This window comes from Bubalus kerabau, chromosome 6, assembly GCF_029407905.1.
Source record: "Bubalus kerabau isolate K-KA32 ecotype Philippines breed swamp buffalo chromosome 6, PCC_UOA_SB_1v2, whole genome shotgun sequence".
NCBI classification, from domain to species: Eukaryota; Metazoa; Chordata; class Mammalia; order Artiodactyla; family Bovidae; genus Bubalus; species Bubalus kerabau.
In genome coordinates, this window is record NC_073629.1 from 7876485 (window position 1) to 7896167 (window position 19683).

At 44.5% G+C, this 19683-nt stretch overlaps 1 protein-coding gene across 23 annotated transcripts in view; it reads right to left on the reverse strand.

The window, feature by feature from the left end:
- Positions 1 to 19683, reverse strand: part of LOC129656594 (carboxyl-terminal PDZ ligand of neuronal nitric oxide synthase protein-like) — a 358204-nt gene that overhangs the window by 326559 nt on the left and 11962 nt on the right. For 4 of the 23 annotated variants that reach the window (XM_055587283.1, XM_055587271.1, XM_055587274.1 and 1 more), the window contains exon 1: positions 16603 to 16900. The exons of 9 other annotated variants lie outside the window; for them this stretch is intronic. Coding sequence is in view for 1 of the 14 variants with exons in the window: in XM_055587270.1 (XP_055443245.1) it covers positions 17815 to 17832 (18 nt within the window). In the remaining 13 variants the exon portion in view is untranslated. 10 more of the 23 variants (XR_008716413.1, XR_008716414.1, XR_008716412.1 and 7 more) reach the window with 5 other exon arrangements.

The following is a 19683-nucleotide window of genomic DNA, read 5'->3' on the forward strand; positions in this document are numbered from 1 at the left end:
CTTTGGTATTAGAATGAAAACTGATCCTTTCCAGTCCTGTGGCCACTGCTGAGTTTTCCAAATTTGTTGGCATATTGAGTGTAGCACTTTCACAGCATCATCTTTTAGGATTTAAAATATCTCAGCTGGAATTCCATCACCTCTACTAGCTTTGTTTATATTGATGCTTTCTATGGCCCACTTGACTTCACACTGCAGGATGTCTGGCTCTGAGTGAGTGATCACACCGTCATGGTTATCTGGGTCATTAAGATCTTTTTTGTAAGTTCTGTGTATTTCTGCCACCTCTTCTGCTTCGGTTAAGTCCATACCATTTTTTAATAATTATAGAGACTGTCTATAGTAGATTCAAAAACTATTCTAATAAACTCCACATAATTAGCCTTTGAAGAGTGTTTTACAGCTTATTTGTGTTATTTAATACTCACAATAATCCAGTGAGGATGCTTTAACTCAACTCTATCAATTAAGAAATTGAAGCTGAGAAAGGTTGGTGGTGGTTGGTGGTGGTTTAGTCACTAAGTCGTGTCCGACTCTTGCGAGCCCATGGACTGTAGCCCACAAGGCTCCTCTGTACGTGGGGTTTTCCAGGCAAGAATACTGGAGTGGGGTGCCATTTCCTTCTCCAGGGGATCTTCCCAACCCAGGGATCAAACCCAGGTCCTCTGCACTGCAGGCAGATTCTTTACCAACTGAGCTACCAGGGAAGCCTGAGAAAAGTTAAGGGACTGGCCCAAAAAAGCTGAGCATGAAAGAACTGATGCTTTCAAACTGTGTTGCTGGAGAAGACTCTTGAGAGTCCCTTGGACAGCAAGGAGATTAAGCCAGTCAATCCTAAAGGAAATCAACCCTACATATTCATTGGAAGGCCAGGAATACTCTGGCCACCTGTTAGGAAGAGCTGACTCATTGGAAAAGACCCTGATGCTAGGAAAGATTGAGGACAGGAGGAGAAGGGGGTGGCAGAGGATAAGATGGTTGTATGACATCACTGACTCAAGGGACATGAGTTTCAGCAAACTAAAAACAGGGAAGCCTGGCATGCCACAGTCCATGGGGTTGAAAGAGTCAGACATGACTGAGCGACTTAACAAGAAAAGTGTCAAGGCTGGTCCTACAACACAAGTCTGCAGACACCAAGCTCCTCCATCATTCTGTGGCAGAAGTAACCATGACTACAGGATAAGAGAACTCCACTTATGGATGGTTCAGGGTCTAAAATGGTCCCTGAAGACGCTGACATATGGATAGTATAAAAGACAATTTAACATCCTCTCCCTGCCTCCCAACTTTATCTTCTAATATCATGTAGTACCCACATATCCTGTCTCTATACCATTAATCAATCACCAGTAAGAAACGTCAGTTACGATGCCCTAGTTCCTAGAGTTGTTACCCCACGCTAAGCTATAAAAGAAAAGAAACTTGGGTCACAATCATATTCACGACATAAAATCCCTGCAGAATCCCAGAGAGGAGCCTCAAATGGATTTCAGAACTGCTTCACACAGCCCCTACTACCACAGTCCTGCTTCATGGCAAACAGTACAAATTCTCAGAAGCACTGTAAGGAGTGGAAGGTGGCATGTGGCTGCCCAGTGCTGGACTTGGGGCCAGGACAGACAATGACATCTGGGACACCCCCACGCACACTTTGAGAGCTGGACCAGTTTGGAAGGGGCTGTGACAGGACAGAAGTCAAGGCTCAATCTTCAACTGTATGATCTTGGATAAATCACCAAGTTTATCTGAGCCTGACCTTCAGCTAGCACCAAGTCAGAAGAAAGGAATACCTCACCTCAAAACGTCAACAAATCTGCCACATGTCCACATCCACCTCCCAGCCAGGTCCAGAACAGGCCCAGCTCAGATGCTCAAAGGAAGTTTATTAAACTATCCACCCATCAACAAGGCTGTGTTTACAGTTAGCATTAACAGGCATGGTTCAGGACTGGTTCTCTAACTCTGTTTCACAGGGTTCATGGGCTCCAGGGGAAGAATAAATCAGGCAGGAGTTTACCAAGTCTGACCTGGCATATATCACCAACATCTCAATGCGATACAAAAATCTGCAAAAGAAGCAACGAGTACCCTCCCCACCAACTCATTTGCTGTCCTAATGGAAGACTAGAGTCGGAGAAGTCACGAGCATGGAGGAGGAGGATCAGGAACCAACCTATGTCTAAGAAGCTATCAGAGCTATTCCATCAGAAGGCCAAGTCTACTTTCAGGGTGAGGCAAGAGTAGGCCATGAACTTCTCTCCCTCTTGGGGGTAGCAACTTAGTCCCACCCATCAGCTGAGAGCTGAGTTATGTACTCTGTTATTAGCATAGGTCTCTCATACCACACGCACATGGACATACTTGCTTTGAGGAAGTCTAGGAAGGTTATTGACTAGCACTCTACACCTGCTGAGTTCTTAATCAGTTGCAGGTAACTGGGCTGCTAGAGGAATCTTAGAGCCTACCTTCCTGGTCACAAACAGCACAAATCCTGCTACGGCTAAGTCACTTCAGTCGTGTCCGACTCAGTGCGACCCCAGAGACGCCAGCCCACCAGGCTCCCCCGTCCCTGGGATCCTCCAGGCAAGAACACTGGAGTGGGTTGCCATTTCCTTCTCCAGTGCATGAAAGTGAAAAATGAAAGTGAAGTCGCTCAGTCATGTCCGACCCTCAGCGACCCCATGGACTGCAGCCTTCCAGGCTCCTCCATCCATGGGATTTTCCAGGCAAGAGTACTGGAGTGGGGTGCACAAATCCTAGAGGACAAGAAATTATACTATGGTTTCATATGGCCTAACTGCTTTGCACAGCTGAATTTTTCAAGAATGTTCCCAGTACCTTCTCCACAAACCTGTAGTATATGTAGCCTGGGAGAGACAAAATGCCTACCACACACCTAAGGCCCTACCTAGAGCCCTACCACACACCAAAAAAAAAAAAAGAGTCATGATACAGAGTTCTGTTCCGTTGCCTGGATAATTCTGAAGAGTCCATGGGATAAAGACAACCTTGCATGACTTACATCACACATATCTACACCACATGACCCTTGCAGCCAACACTGTCTTCTTGGGTGTGGTCATAACCCTATAACCTGGCTTGCCATAGTACTCAAGAAGTGCTTGCTGACTGCAATAACGAAATAGTCTTCCATGATCCTCTTATCTTAGCACGTTCCCACTGATTCTCTGCTCAGTGGAGCTCTGAGAGGTGGCAGACAATACAGCAGGGACTCCAGAGTCCCAGTTTCACTGGGAACTGCCTTTCACTAGCCAAAGGATGTTATGATGCTCAGGGGCAGGGACCTAAACTATTAGTGGAAATAGCCTTCCACAGGTGTAAACTGAACCACTGCTGGATCAAAAGTAATCCGGAAAAAATCCAGAAAGTTTCAAAAAGTAAAACTTGAATTTGCCATATACTGGCAACTATTGCATAGCATTTACATTGTATTTACAACTATTTACATATTTACATTCCCTGATAGCTCAGTTGGTAAAGAAGGAGACCCTAGTTCAATTTCAGGGTCAGGAAGATCCACTGGAGAAGGCATAGGCTACCCACTCCAGTATTCTGGGCTTCCCTTGTGGCTCAGCCGGTAAAGAATCCGCCTGCAATGCCAGAGACCTGGGTTCTAGAGATAATGAAAAATATACTGGAAGATGAGATGCAAATCTCATTTGCACCTATTGGTGAGATGCAAATACTATACAATTTTATAAGAGAGACCTAAGCATCCTCAAATTTTATCTGTGGGGTCCTAGGACAAATCAGTGGATATCAGGGGACAACTATAACTATGTCAAGTGAAGGATGCAAAGATCAAACACAGTAATTAAAATGGTTGAAAAGCTACAAAAGATAACAGGCTATAGTAGGGATGAGAACGCTGCAGCTGAAAACCTGCCTCTCTCTCCAAGGAACCATTTTTCTCTGATGGCAAACATACTTTTCCTATGGTCTTCCCTCATTTGATATCACTATCACAGCACTGGGCTTTCCTAGTGGCTCAGTTGGTAAAGAATCTCCCTGCAATGCAGGACACCCCAGTTCAATTCCTGGGTCGGTCAGGAAGATCCCCTGGAGAAGGGATAGGTTACCCACTCCAGTATTCTTGGGCTTTCCCGGTGGCTTAGACGGTAAAATATATGCTTGCAATGCTGGAGACCTGGGTTCAATCCCTGGGTTGGAAGATCCCCTGCAGGAGGGCATGGCAACCCACTCCAGTACTCTTGCCTGAAGAATCCCATGGACAGAGGAGCCTGGCGGGCTACAGTCCATGGGGTTGCAAAGAGTCGGACATGACTGATCGACTAAGCATGCACAGATCGAGGGAACAAGGAAGAATTAAGCCCGATCGTGGGCGCTGGCTTGGTATGTCTGGGAAACAGGAAGAGACTACAGGAGGGGATGTGGAAGCCGATGGAAAGGGCAGGGTTGCCTATTCCATGGTGCTACATCCCAGCACTGTAGTAAGGAGAACAGGTGCTGGTGAGTGCAGGAGAGGGTAAGCACTCAAATCCTTCCCGTTTCATCTAGGGAGGCTTCCCATCTTGCACACCTTCTCAGGGTTTGCAGCCTATTATTCAGTACTCCACCATGCAAGGGAATTTGACTACATTCATCCTTTCATATGTTAGCCTCGCTTCTCCAAACAGATTCATTCAATGCACATGATATATATGTGGAACACAAATCATGTGCCAGGCACTGGGTACCCAGCTATGAATCACTACCTCCCTGGCCAAAGAAACAAGAAGACCATTAGGAGAATATATGTTGAGATGAATAAATATCAACTCATTAAATCAGTCATCAACCATCATTCCATGAATAGCATACAGCTTTCAGACAGACACTTCCTTTTCATCGAAGTGTCAAGGTCAGATTTATTACCTGGTAAAGTGAAAAGTTCAGTGGGACTGACGACACAATTAGGTCTTCAGGTTCTGTCTCGATTCAGCCACCGGAAAGACATGATACTGTTGAAATCCTGTGCTCCACCCCTCATTTATTCCACACAAACACCCAATTATGTGTGTCTCTATTTTAAGAAAACCCACTAAATGAGAACCTGAACTTCTTAAAACAAAAGAGTGAATACCCTTCAATTTACTCTACAGAAGGCCTCTCTGCTTCACAATAGTCTGTTTGCTCATTACTCAACAGGGAGGCCGGGTCTCCGGGGCTGGGAGGAGGCATGGAAGAGCTCTGCACTGCTTGCAAGGCCGGTCCCACCCTGTTTGGATGAAACAAGTCTCAAGTCAGTCACCTAAATCTCTCTGTGGTCTAGTCCCCCAGTTTGTAAAATAACAGCTATACTGATAGCTTATGCTATGCTATGCTAAGTCACTTCAGTCGTGTCCGACTCTGTGTGACCCCATAGACAGCAGCCTACCGGGCTCCCCCGTCCCTGGGATTCTCCAGGCAAGAACACTGGAGTGGGTTGCCATTTCCTTCTCCAATGCATGAACGTGAAAAGTGAAAGTGAAGTCGCTCAGTCGAGTCCGACTCTTAGCGACCCCATGGACTGCAGCCTACCAGGCTCCTCCGTCCATGGGATTTTCCAGGCAAGAGTACTGGAGTGGGGTGCCATTGCCTTCTCCGACTGATAGCTTATGTATTTATATTTACACTTATACTTGGAACCTAAATCTAGATGGTCTCTGAGATCCAACTCGAACACTCTGCAATTCTCTTTTATTCTTCCCGTATCTTCTGTGGTCACATCCCAATGACTTAAGGCCCACCCACTGGCTGACAGATCAGTTAGAGCAAACAGCCAGAACCCAGCCCGGCTGCACGTGGGGTTGCGCTTGCTCCCGCTGTGGAGGTGCCCTCTCTCTCTCGGAGGCGTGGGAGGCGGGAACTGTGCTTTCCTCCCCTAGCTGTTCATCAATATGTTGCTCAAGTGTAACTACACGTAAGCAGAATTTATTCATTACTTGTCTTCTCTTCTCAAATATTTACACCTTTTACTGCTCCATGGGGTGGGGTGGGGGGAGGGAACTTTTAAAGTCTCAGTGAGCAATCTGACCTATAATAGTGAAAATAAAAAGATGATATCAATTCTGGTTCAATGGCACCTATGGTGGTAGTGGAATTATTGGATCTTCTGCATTCCTTACAAAAACAGAACGACTAAATAACAAAATTTAAACCTTGTGGACAATATCCAACACAATTTGGTGACAGGGCATCCCCATGAGTGCATGTTAAGCTGCTTCCATCATGTCCACCTCTTTGCAACCCCATGGACTGTGGCCCACAAGGCTCCTCTGTTCTTGGGATTCTCCAGACAAGAATACTGGAGTGGGTTGCCACGCCCTCCTCCAGGGGATCTTCCCGACCCAGGGGTTGAACTCACGTCTCTTTATGTCTCCTGCATTGGCAGGCGACATAAAGTCCCAAATACGTGCGGTTGGGAGATGACTACCAGCCAGCATGACACCGGTGTCCATGTGGGAGAGAACCAAGGGAAGCACTGGGGCTGTGAACAACCCGGAGGAGGAGAACCGGGAAGGACCAACAGGGGTTCCTGAGGAGCACATGGGCATACTGGACAGTTAACAGCTGAAATGAGGGGCTCGGGGGGCCCACAGTGAGGTCTGAAGGGCGGAGCAGCCCAGCCCCTATGAATCTTCAACACTGGCTCACAGGCAGGATCCCACATCAAGGAGAAACCGCTGAAAGTGGAGTCAAACTTGAGCAGGAGAGGCAAGGGAGACAAAAGAGAAGGTTTGGACAAAAGTGGGAGAGGGAACAGGACCACACCGATGTCCTAATCTATTAATACATGAAAACAACAGAAGAGGAACTGTGAAGGTAGAAACTCTACTGACCTTACCATCCCTCTAAAATTAAGAACAAGTTCACTTAAAAAAATAAGACAAGTACCAAGGAAACGCCATAGACATTTCTATAAAAAAAAGAGATTAAGCAGCAAAAATGTCATCTCTGGAGATGCGTGACAATCAAAGCATGCCAAAATGACATATTCAAAAAAACAGATAAAAATACAACATTTTAGAATGAGCTTAAAATATTTTAAATTATTCAAGACATGAAAGAAAAACATAAATGTGAATTATGAAAATTCAGAAGATGAAGTGACTGAATTCAAGAAAGAATCAGAAATTTAAAAAAGAAAATCATTTTAGAAATGAAAGCTAAACTAGAAGGAATATAAGAAAAAATAACCTTAAAATGTTTGAAAAGTAGAGAAAGTTTTAAAATGAAAAAAAATATAGGAGTTGACTTGTCTGACTCTCACTTTAGTCCCAGACATTTAGTGTGATCTGGACATTTATATTCGAAAACACTTAAGATCCAGTGTGTTTCTCCATATTTCTGTCTCTCAAAACTTCACTGCAAAACAACAAAACAAACAAAAAATACAGCAACATAAAAGCTGTACTTCATCAAAAGCACATTTGTACTTCAAAGGACACCATTAAGAAAGTAAAAAGAACTCACAGAACAAGAGAAAATATATACAAATCATATTTGACAGGGGACTTTATCCAGCATAAATAAAGAACATGCATAGCTCAATAGCAAAGACAAAGAACTCAATTTAAAAAATAAACAAAGAATCTGAATAGACATTTCAGATTAGACATCTTACGAACAGATATTCCTACGAAGACAGACAAATGGATAATAAGCACATGAAAAAACACTGAATGTCATCAAGGAAATGCATATCAAAATCACAAGGAGAGACCACTTCACACTCTTTGAAAGTGAAAGTCACTCAGTCGTGTCCGACTCCTTGTGACCCCATAAACTACACAGTCCATGGAATTCTCTAGGCCAGAATACTGGAGTGGGTAGCCTTTCCCTTCTGCACGGGATCTTCCCAACCCAGGGATCGAACCCAGGTCTCCCACATTGCAGACAGATTCTTCACCAGCTGAGCCACAAGGGAAGGTGGCAATAATCAAAAAGTCTTAACAAGGAATGTTAAGAATATGGAGAAATAAATTGGAACTCTGACCCATTGCTAATGGGAATGTAAAATAATGCAGCTACCTTGGAGTAGTCTGGCATGTCCTCATAAGGTTAAACATTAAGTTACTATTTGATCTAGCAATTCCACACTCAAGAATAAACCTAAGAGAAAAAAGAAAACACATCTACACAAAACTTTGTACACAGAAATTTCAGAGCAGCATTATTCATAATAACCACAAAGGAAAAACACCCTAAATATCCATTAAATGATGAAAAAATAAAATGTAGTATAAAATATTATTAGCAATGAAAACCAATTAAGTACTGATACATCCAACAACTGGATGAATCTTGAAAACATTATATCAAGTGAAAGAAGTTGGTCACAAAAGACCACATATTTTAAGATTCCATTTATACAAAAGGTCCAGAATAGGCAAGTTTATAGATATAGGAAGTAGACTAGTGATTGCATGGTGCTAAGGCAGGGGTGGAGGAGGGGACTGGTTTGGAGGAAAAGAGAAGTAACCATGTGATAGCTGATGAATGGGAGATTTTTGAAATAAAAATATTCTAAACTGATTTGATTACCATGATACTTGTACAACTCGGAGCACATTAAAAACCATTAAACTGTACACATGCTATATGTGGATTTTATGGTATGTGATTTATATCTCCATAAATGTGTTTTTAAATTTTTTCAAATATATATATACAAAGAGATAAAAGGGATCCAAAAGTGCCAGATACTGAAGATGGGCAAAGAATAGCCAACATTTGGTTAACAGGGATTTCTGAATAACAAAACCAAAACAAAGGAACAGAATTCTAAAAAAAATAAATAAAAAGATCTTATTCATGAAAACATTCCCAAAAAAGAAAAATATTTGATAATTGAAACCTCATACCTGAAGAGAGTATGAACCTGAGAACACTGACTCAAAACAACTCATATCAAGCTATGCTCTAGAAAACCTACAGGACTTTAAAGATCACTTGGCCATCTAAGAAAAAAGTACGTAAATTATGAGAGAGAGAAAATTATCAGACATACAAGATTTATGTGAGAAGAAAATGGAGTAATATTTAAAATAAAGAAAATGTGGATCAAGAATTTTGTATCCAGCCGTTTTGACAAAACTTTAGCAACACTTTTTTAAAAATCAGAACATATTGTTCCCATGAGTCCTTCCTAAGGATACTACAGAATAAACTTTAGATGGCCAAAATAACTGGACACATGGAAGTACGTACTGGTAGTATTAAACATGTAATTACATATTTAATTAAATATGTAATTACGTATTAAGGAACTAATACTAAGCAAGGCTTGCAGAAAAATACACAGTGTTTAATGGCTGTATGACTGTGCTGGTTTCCTACAGCTGTTATTACAACTTACCATAAATTTGGTGCCTTAGAGTAACAGATATTTACTTTAAATTTATTTTAAATCTCTCAGTTCTGGAGGCCAGAATTTCAAAGTCAGCCTCACTTGACCGATATTAAAGTGCCAGCAGGCTGCCTTCCCCAGAGATTCTGGGGGAATATGCTCCCTGCTCTTGCAGCTCTGGTTGTCGCCAAACTACCTGGGCTTGTGGCCGAATTATTCCAATCTCTGACTCCAGGATCACACTGTCATTGCCTCTTCTGGGTATAATCTCCCCCAGCTTCCCTCTTATAAAAGCATTTGTGATGGCATTTAGGGCCCACCCAGATAATTCAAGGTAACAGCCCCATCTCAAGACTCTTAGTCACACATGCAGTGCCTTTGCCTTATAAAGTAATATTCACAGGTACTAGAGATTAGGACCTGGACACTTTCTATAGTGCCTTCTTCAAGGGAATCTTTCATGAAGAGTAGCTTTAAAGAAAGTATCAAGAGCAGTATGCTATAGAAGTGAGGCCTTTCTACTGCCATCAAGGAAAGAAAAAACCCTGGACAGATGGTTAGAGGCAATGAGACCCATATATTACACACTCGCTTTCTCCCTTTGCCTAGAGTCTCAGGGCTCCTGTCTCCAGCCAGCTTCTAAAGGTAGGGACCTGGACACTTTCTGAAGGGCCATTATTCAGTCCACCACCACCAATCTAGTACAATCATCTTTTTAAATGATGGACGAGAAGGATGGCATATGCAAAAACAAGTTTTGGGTGTTTTCAGTATCATTATTGATGCTGGGGTTAGTATTGTTATTCTGAGACTGCTGATTGGATATTGTGGGATAAATAAAGCAAATGGAGAATAAAGCAATTCTTCATTCCCTACATACCTGAAAATCAGAATTCACAGTATGGAAGAACGAACAGATGAAATACAGAAAAGACAGGTAAAAACCCCGAAGCCTTGAATTCTAATTGGAAATATGAACTCACAAGTATGTTCATATCTATTCATTCTCGTGCTCTCTCTTCATAGTTTCCCAATCCTGTCTGCTGAAAAAAATCTAGAAACAATGGCCAACTCAAAAAAAATAATAATAAATAACAGCATCCCAAGTGGCTATGTGGTGGTCCTGAGAAAAGATTTTGCATTAAAAGGCATCAAGTCTTCCTGGAGAAATGCTGATTCGAGTCTGAGTCGGAAAATAAATGAAGAGTGGAAGAGAAGGGGAAGGAGAGCAGAGGACACAGAGAGGATCAACCTCCAGAGCTCAAAGAGGTGCCAGTTACCAGACTGTGTATTCACAAAGGTTAAGAAAGAAGGCATCATGGGGAGGGGAGGAACGCATCGATCGCCCCTGGACACAGTCACTCACAAGAACCCAACACAGAAAGGCAACTGCTGGCAGTGTCCAGCCAAATACTTTGCACCGGCAGGGAGAGCTTTGACCTATGGACTTTGAATATTCCAGCTTCACCAGGGAAATCATCACCATCGTGTGGGAGGGCACCCCAAACCCTCTTGGCCTGCTGACATTAAGGATACCCAACCACCCCTCTGATGGGGATCTATGCCCCTACACCCCCCACCCTCTTATCTGCAGGGAGATGAGTGCTGCTTCTGCATCCGCAAGAATATCCAGTCACTCCCTCGATTGCATATTCCACCATAAACCCATCAAAAGGCATCCTGGCGCAATAAACCAGGCTTGTCAACTGGCATAACCCAGGTATATTCATAAATGCCCCTGTTCAGTGACCACATCAGCAGTTCTCCTGGCTACATACTGCAATCACCTGGGAGCTTTTAAAGTTACAGTGATAGAGGAACCCCAGCCCAGATACATGAAATAAGAATCCCTACGAGTAGTGAGCATCTGTTTCTAAGTTCTCCAGGTGATCCCAAAGTACAACTGGGTTGCAAAGTACCGTTAAAATATGAAATTAGGTTTCAGAGGAAGCAAGACTAAGAGTTAACCCTTGAAAAATGGGTTGCCCTTTAAGGCTAAGACTCTGACCCCTATGAAGCACACAGAGGCCTCTTTCTTCTTAAATGTGTACAATATCCAAGATCATAGCTCAGTCTTTTTCCTCCTTTGCCTTTCTGCAGAATGTGACCCTGCAGGATTCTGCAGTTTTTCAAAACTCTTCTCCTTTGGCTGCAATAGAGAAAACTGATGACTAAGACTTAAAAGACTTTTTTTCATGGAGCAGCAAAAGGTGTAAATACTTGAGAAGAGAAGACAAGTAATGAATAAATTCTGCTTACGTGTAGTTACACTTGAGCAACATATTGATGAACAGCTAGGGGAGGAAAGCACAGTTTCCGCCTCCCACGCCTCCGAGAGAGAGAGGGCACCTCCACAGCGGGAGCAAGCACAGCCCCACGTGCAGCCGGGCTGGGTTCTGGCTGTTTGCTCTAATTGATCTGTCAGCCAGTGGGTGGGCCTTAAGTCATTGGGATGTGACCACAGAAGATACGGGAAGAATAAAAGAGAATTACAGAGTGTTCCCGGAGAAGGCAATGGCACCCCACTCCAGTACTCTTGCCTGGAAAATCCCATGGACGGAGGAGCCTGGTAGGCTGCAGTCCATGGGGTCGCGAAGAGTCGGACACGATTGAGCGACTTCACTTTCACTTTTCACTTTCATGCATTGGAGAAGGAAATGGCAACCCACTCCAGTGTTCTTGCCTGGAGAATCCCAGGGATGGGGGAGCCTGGTGGGCTGCCGTCTCTGGGGTCGCACAGAGTCGGACACAACTGAAGCGACTTAGCAGCAGCAGCAGCAGAGTGTTCCAGTTGGAAGGGATCTCAGAGACCTTCTAAGATTCCGTTTCTAAGGAACTCTTATTTTACAAACCAGGGGACTGGAGTACAGAGAGATGCAAGCAAGTTGTTTAAAGCTTGTTTGATCTAACAAAGGGTAGGACTGGCACTGAAAACCAGTGCAGAACTCTTCCGTGCCTCCTTCCAGTCCTGCGGATCCTGGCCTGCCTGCTGCATAAATAGACTGTTATGAGAAACGAGCACTTGGAATGCGGAGGTAAGAGGAGGGCCCACATCCCTCCACATGACATAGCCAAGGCATCAAGGCTTCTCCCTTAGAGGAGGTGAGTCAGCAGCCTCAAGTGTGTGCTTCAGACATACTTTTAATGAAAAACAACTTCAAGCTACTGCTGGAAAGAGGAAATAAAGAATCCCTAAAAGGCATCACTGTCATTACGCACTTGACATCCACAGGACCCAAAGGTCACTGGCCTCACTAACAAACCGAACTCTTGCCGAATTTCATGCATCCCCTACATCAGTTCAGTTCAGTTGTTCAGTCGTGTCCGACTCTTTGCAAACCCATGGACTGCAGCAGACCAGGCCTTCCTGTCCATCACCAACTCCCAGAGCTGGCTCAAATTCATGTGCATCAAGTCAGCGATGCCATCCAACCATCCCATCCTCTGTCAGCCCCTTCTTCTCCCACCTTCAATCTTTCCCAGCATCAGGGTCTTTTCAAATGAGTCAGTTCTTCGCATCAGGTGGCCAAAGTATTGGAGCCTTAGCTTCAGCATCAGTCCTTCCAATGAATATTCAAGACTGATTTCCTTTAGGATGGACTGGTTGGATCTCTTTGCAGTCCAAGAGACTCTCAAGAGTCTTCTCCAACACCACAGGTCAAAAGCATCAATTCTTCGGCGCTCAGCTTTCTTTATAGTCCAACTCTCACACCCATATATGACTACTGGAAAAACCAGAGCTTTGACTAGACGGACCATTGTTGACAAAGTAATGTCTCTTCTTTTTGACATGCTGTCTAGGTTGGTGGACTCTTAGAGGGCACAAACAGAACCCCCTACATATGCTTACTGTCATAGCTACTATGAGCCAGGCCCTCTGGTGGTACTACAGAAAAGATTGTGTTGGCCATAAGGTTCGTTCGGGTTCCTGAGCAAACCTAAATGAACTTTTTGGCCAACCCAATATAAAGTTTAACTAAAATACATTTTATGGAGCCTATTGTAAGACAAGTACACAAATATCAGATTATAAACCAAATGGCGCTATAGTAATTCAAGGAATAAGAAAGAACATAGAGTTGGGAGGTGAGGAAAAAATTAGTATCTGATGAACTAAGCCTCATAAGATAAGAGTGGAGTTCATGTTTTCATCCCAGGTCTACAAAAACAAAGCCAGCTTCAGGCCACAGGTTAAATTATCCTCAGGAGAAGAAAAGTGAAACCCACACCATAAACATTTTTATCATCTTGCCAAGGGAATGGCTGGGAGGGCACCATCACCAAATACTGCATTCTTGCCCCAAAATGTTTTTTTGAAAAATACAACCAACAGGATTGGGATGACCACTGGGCTGGGCAAGAGAAGCAGAATTACCACAGTGGACAAGAGCCATATTTGGGATCCCACTCCTAGCAAAGGCACCAGATAAATGTGGTGAGGAGCAAAGCAGTGTACTGTATACCCAGTGACATCAGCTTCACTCATTCACTTGTTCGTTCAAGATCCACAGTGCACCTACAGTGTGTCAGGCCCTGTGCTAAGCCTGGGGAATTCAAACGTGAATACAACAGGGTGCTGGTTTCTACGTCCCATAGACCGGGGGCAGTACCACCTGGAGGGGGCCTGGGGGTGGAGGGAGAGGGTAGAAAACAAATCATTGTAACATAGGCAGTCAGGATAAACAGACAGCCTAGGGTCACAAAGGGAGTTGCTATCTAATATCCCAAACAATCTAATTAGCCTCAGAAATCCATCATGGATTTGTCATCAGTTTCTTACAGAATCCCTGCATAAAGTTTTCGTATTTAAGCAACTTCTAACAAGAGGCTGGAAGGGAGAAAGAAATGATCTAATCCTAACTTGCTGAGACTGTCAACTATCTAGGGTCTGTGTTTTTACAGCTTTGATTAGCATCTCACTCAGCCCTTTTCTCATTTCTCAGAAGGGTTCATTCGGACACAGTTAAATCTCATCATTTTGACTAAATAGACCTTAAAGTGCCAAATCTCAGCAGCCTAAAATGATTCCTAAGCTCTGAGACAGTATAAGATATCAAGACTGCTCTAAAAAGAGAATTCCATATAGGATATTAGGGCACAGTGTAACTAAGGGCCCAACCGACAAAGAGCAGTTGAGGAACCCATATAGAGATAAGTTCAGCCACCTTTCAAGCTCTCACAGCTCACATAGCAGGGTGCCCTCCCTATGGATGGGGTTTATAGCTCTGTCTTGTGACTTGTAATAACCCAGAGTAAGTTCCTTGGAAGTGAAGACTATTTAACTTTGTATCTTTTCTACTTCTGATTCTCCTTCCCAAAAAAGCCTGGCCCTAAGAACACAATATATGTTGCTGTACTAAGCCTTTCTCTGCACAACTTCTCTTACACCTACCCTTCCATTCCCACGCCTGCCACGATCGTCCTCGTTCAAGTCCTCACATGTGCAGATGTCCTCAGCACTCTTCCATTTTTACAACAACTCTTATCCATTTCCTCTTCCTAACACATAATTCTGCGTGTGCACACATATACATATGTGTGTATGTAAATATGTGTGTGCATGCTAAGTCACTCAGTTGTGTTAGACTCTTTGCAACCTACAGCCTGTAGCCCACCAGGCTCCTCTGTCGATGGGATTTTCCAGGCAAGGATACTGGAGTAGGTTGCCATGTCCTTCTTCAGGGGATCTTCCCGATCAGGGATCAAACCCACTTCTCCTACACAGCAGGCAAATTCTTTACTGCTGAGCCACTGGGGAAATGTGTGTATATGTGTGAAGCCGGTGTGTGGGGGGGAAGCCCGTGTGTGTGCGTGTGAAGCCAGTATGTGTATATACGTATACATTATATATACATAAGTGTGTACATCTCCGAGAGGCACACATTTTTGTTCCCTACAAAATGGGCTTCCCTGGTAGCTCAGATGGTAAAGAATATGCCTGCAATGCAGGAGACCTGGGTTCGATCCCTGTGTCAGGAAGATCCCCTGGAGCTGGGAATGGTTACCCACTGCAGAATTCTTGCCTGGAGAATCCCATGGACAGAGGAGCCTGGTGAGCTCCCCTGTTGCTCCATGGGGTTGCAAAGAGTCAGAGACGACTGAGCAACTAACACTTTCATTTACAAGCTGAAGCCACATCTCTCGAGCCTGGTATTTAAAGCTTCCTGGGGTATGTAAGTGTCTTCCTACCTCAACTATTTTCTTATTATCTCCTCTCCCCAACTAACACCACCGAGTTACCTCTCCTCTCCTCTTCACTTACCTAAAAGCTACCCATTCACTTTATTTATACACATAATCATTCCAAACTAAGGGATACCTTCCTTATACCTCTTGGCAACTTCTGGAGTAGAACACGGGCCCTCATTCCAGCCACTAGCATCTCTCACCTGAAATACGGGATGAGCTTCCTGAACAGTCTCTCCCGGCCCCTCCAACCCACTCTCCACAAAACTGCTACAGGGATATTTCTAAATCTTAAGATGTATCATCTCATGCTCCTGCAAGACCCCTTCCAAAGTCACAGACTAAGCCACCAACAACAGCTGCTTCTAAAAACTGTCCTGCCTGGGTTTCAGGGATGAATACAAATGGATGAGCTCTACCCCATCACAGCAGTAGCCCCATGGACAAGCTCATGAACAAAGCTCAGCAGAACATCTCTGTGAGGAAAAAGCAAAGCCTCATTCCTGCAAAACTTTGGTCCAATTCTGTCCCCAAATTGGATAGGGAATGACCTTGAAAAAGTCACTTAATACTGAGTCTTTGAAACTACAATGATGAAAGGGGGAGCATGACATCATGCAGCACAGCTGGGAGGATTAAATGAGGAAGCTTCTAGAACACCTGGCAGAATGTCCAGCACACAGTATGTGCTCAGTACACACCACCACCACTGTGCCTGTTCTGTGCCTCCCCCGCCGGGCTGGCTCACTTCCTTCAGGTCACCATCCTGCTTCATCTCTCTGACCTTCAACACCAAGCACTGTGCTCTAAACACAGTACAAGCATAATAAACACTTCCTATGTGGCTGGATTTACTCTTACCTCTGCATTTAGAAATGTAGGAACACATCGAAGAATACAAGTTAGATTCAGAGAAGACTATATGGGGGACAAAACTCAATAAATCTAAGGAAGTAAAATGAAGGTAAGTGATAAGAATTCACAAGGGAGCACACAGTGACTCATAAAGACCTCCACTTAGCAAAGCCGCCAGGTCCTTTCCGTCTTCCCACCAAAACTACCTTGGCCTGTTGCAGCGCGAAGACACTGAGATTCTCCAATCGTGCTCCTCAATTTGATTGGATTTGACAGAATCAGCCGGGGAGCTTCCAAAACTCCCAGCGTGCAGAACTCCCATTTCCAGAAAGATGGAGTCAACATACTTTTCCCTATTCCTTCTGCGATCAACCACCAAAAGTCCCGGAATTATAGATCAAACAAGTTCAAGACAACTCTGAAAGATGAAGGGAAGGCAGAGCAGCCAGGGACCTCAGCACTCAAGAACCGCATGACAGCTGAGTCCTCTGGGTTCTTGTTGCCTCATACCTCCCAGACCTGTTGCTGGAGAAGCCAGTGACCCAGAAATGCCGGTGAACACAGATCAAAAAAAAAGATCCTAAGAGAAACCCTCTTTCCCTAGCCAAAGGACCAGGAAACCACGGCAGCCTCTTATGAAATGCCTCAGAGAAGGCTGAAAGGGAAGCCCGCGTGCCAGGAAGTGACCCACAGGTGCCAAGGCCGCCTCCTCTCCTTGCTGGGGCTTCAGAGGAGTCCCAGTGAAGAGGCCGCGCTTTCACCACCGGTCAGGGCCATGGGCAGAGCGTCAGGGGAGACCACGTGAGCAGCGGTAATGAGGCACTCTGGCCCCATCGCAGAGTGGCATCAGCTGAGGCCAATAAATGATCTAGTCTTCCACCCCACCCAAGAGTAAGGAGGCACCACTGCCCTCCCCTCACCAGCCCACTGGCAGAGGCATCTTGCCAAAACAGATTTAACTAAGATCCAGAAAGTCATAGCATAATACCCAAACCATCCAGGTTTCTGTTATTTTAATTATTTATTATTTTATTTTTTGGTTGTGCTGGGTCTTTGTTGCTATGCACAGGCTTTCTCTAGTTGTGAACACGGGCTCTAGGGCATGCAGGCTTCAGCAGTTGCAGCAGTTGGGCTCAGTAGTGTGGCACATGGGCTTAGCTGCTCCACGACATGTGGAATCTTCCCAGACCATGGATCAAACCCGTGTCTCCTCCATTGGCAGGTGGCTTCATACCCACTGTACCACCAGGGAAGTCCCACCACCCAGGCTTCAATCAAAAATAGTGATTTTTGACCATCATTGTAGGGAAAGAGCAAAATAGCCAAGATGGCGGTGGTCAGGCTCTCTCGCCCCACGCCCTCTCGCTCTTGCCCCACGTTTTGTAAATAATGATTATATAACAGCTGAGATCACTTACAGCACTGCGCATGCACATCAGGAGGTACTGGCTTGGCCCCAGGCTTTTTTTCTGCAAGCATATATAAGCTCCACCTGAAAAAGCCCTTGTGGCTCTTTTATGGCTATATTATGGCTGCGTCCACTGGGTCAACCACAAGAGAATACAGCGTGTCTGCTGCTGCTACAGCTGCTGTGCCACCCCAGAGAGGATAAACTCATTTGCAGTTTCTACACCTCGAGTTCTCTTCTAGCTTCCCCACTCACGCCTTGCCTACCATGGATTCCGTGAATAGTGCGCACACTGAGAAACAGCAAGACAACCGGAGTAGCTGGCAGGATCAGCAAGACAATCATCATTCTAGGAACTGGGCTTCCCAGGTGGCTCAGTGGTAAAGAATCCACCTGCCGAGCAGGAAATGTGGGTGTAATCCCTGGGTCAGGAAGATCCCAGGGACCTCAGCAGCCATGAACCACACAACAGTTGAGTTCTCTGGGTTCTTTCTCCCTCACATCTCCCAGACCTGTTGCTGGAGAAGCCAGGGACCCAGAAATGCCAAGGAACACAGAAATGCAACCCACTCCAGAATCCGTGCCTGGAAAATCCCACAGACAGAGGAGACTGGCAGACTACAATCCACGGGGTTGCAAAAGAATCAGGCATGGCTTAGTGACTAAACAACAAAAATAATTCTAGGAACCAGAAAAAGCTCAACATGAAGGGGAAAAGACCATCAAAAGATGCCAGCACCAAGATGACAGATATATTAGAATTACCTGACAAGGACTTTAAATTGGCCTTCATAAAAATGCTTCAACAAGCAATTATGAACATGCTTGAAACAAATGGAAAAACAAAATTTCAGCAAAGAAACAGAAGATATAAAAACTGCAGCACCCACGCTACACCCCATACTAATTGAATTAAAACTGCTGAGAGTTTCCAGCCATCAGTAATCATTTTTAACTCCCTAACGATTCCAATGAGCAGCCAAGTTTGAAAATCAGTGCTCCAACTTGATGGTTCTCAAACTAAGGTATCCATCAGATCACCTGGACAAAGGTGATAAAGGCAACGAGATCCGGGCCCTCAGCTACTCCAAGACCAGGCAGTAGCATTTTAATCAGACTTCATGTGATTCCAATACATCCAAAACCCTTAACTAATCAAAGCAATTTGCAGGTGATTCTCCTCATTCAGGAGGCTGCAAAATTCCTGACTTGAAAGACGAAACAGCAAAATTTAAGTGACCTTGAAGCGAGAGGTAAACTTTCAATTATACTTTAGAAAGAGTTTCAATCACACTTTGGATATGGGTGCCCAAGATATAGTGTGTTTAACCTGGACTGCCAAATTTAAGAGAAAAAATCCACACATATTGAGGAACAGTTTGAAAATGTAATTACAGGCTACACGTGTTCCTGGGAAATAGCACGGGCGCGAGATTAAACAGTAGCCATCACTTGGCCCATGGGAGACATTAATCTTCTTCTTGGCAGCAGAAAAAGAGCAAGCTTCCACATGAGCACCTCTTCCCATCCAAAGAGACCAAAGATAGAAAAAAAGAACACATCCAAAGAGCTTTTCCATTGTGTACCGTGGGCTAAGATTTCTAACCAAAAGGCACCGTCTCCTGGGCTGGAAGTGTTTTCTGGCATTTACACTTTCCTGGAAGGACCCTGGAGGCTCCAAGTGATGTGGAGAGAACTGGTGCTCAGAAAAAGAGCTGAAAAAGGCAAGGAAGAGGGCGTGGAAGTTGACAGAAGGCAGATGCAGTGGGGGAGTGGACGGCCACCATCACACAGGAAGTGCATAGGCAGAAGCTCAGTGAAGAATAACTCTCTCCAGGAAGGAAGGGCCTCCCAAAGCCCCTCTCCTGCCCTTCTACTT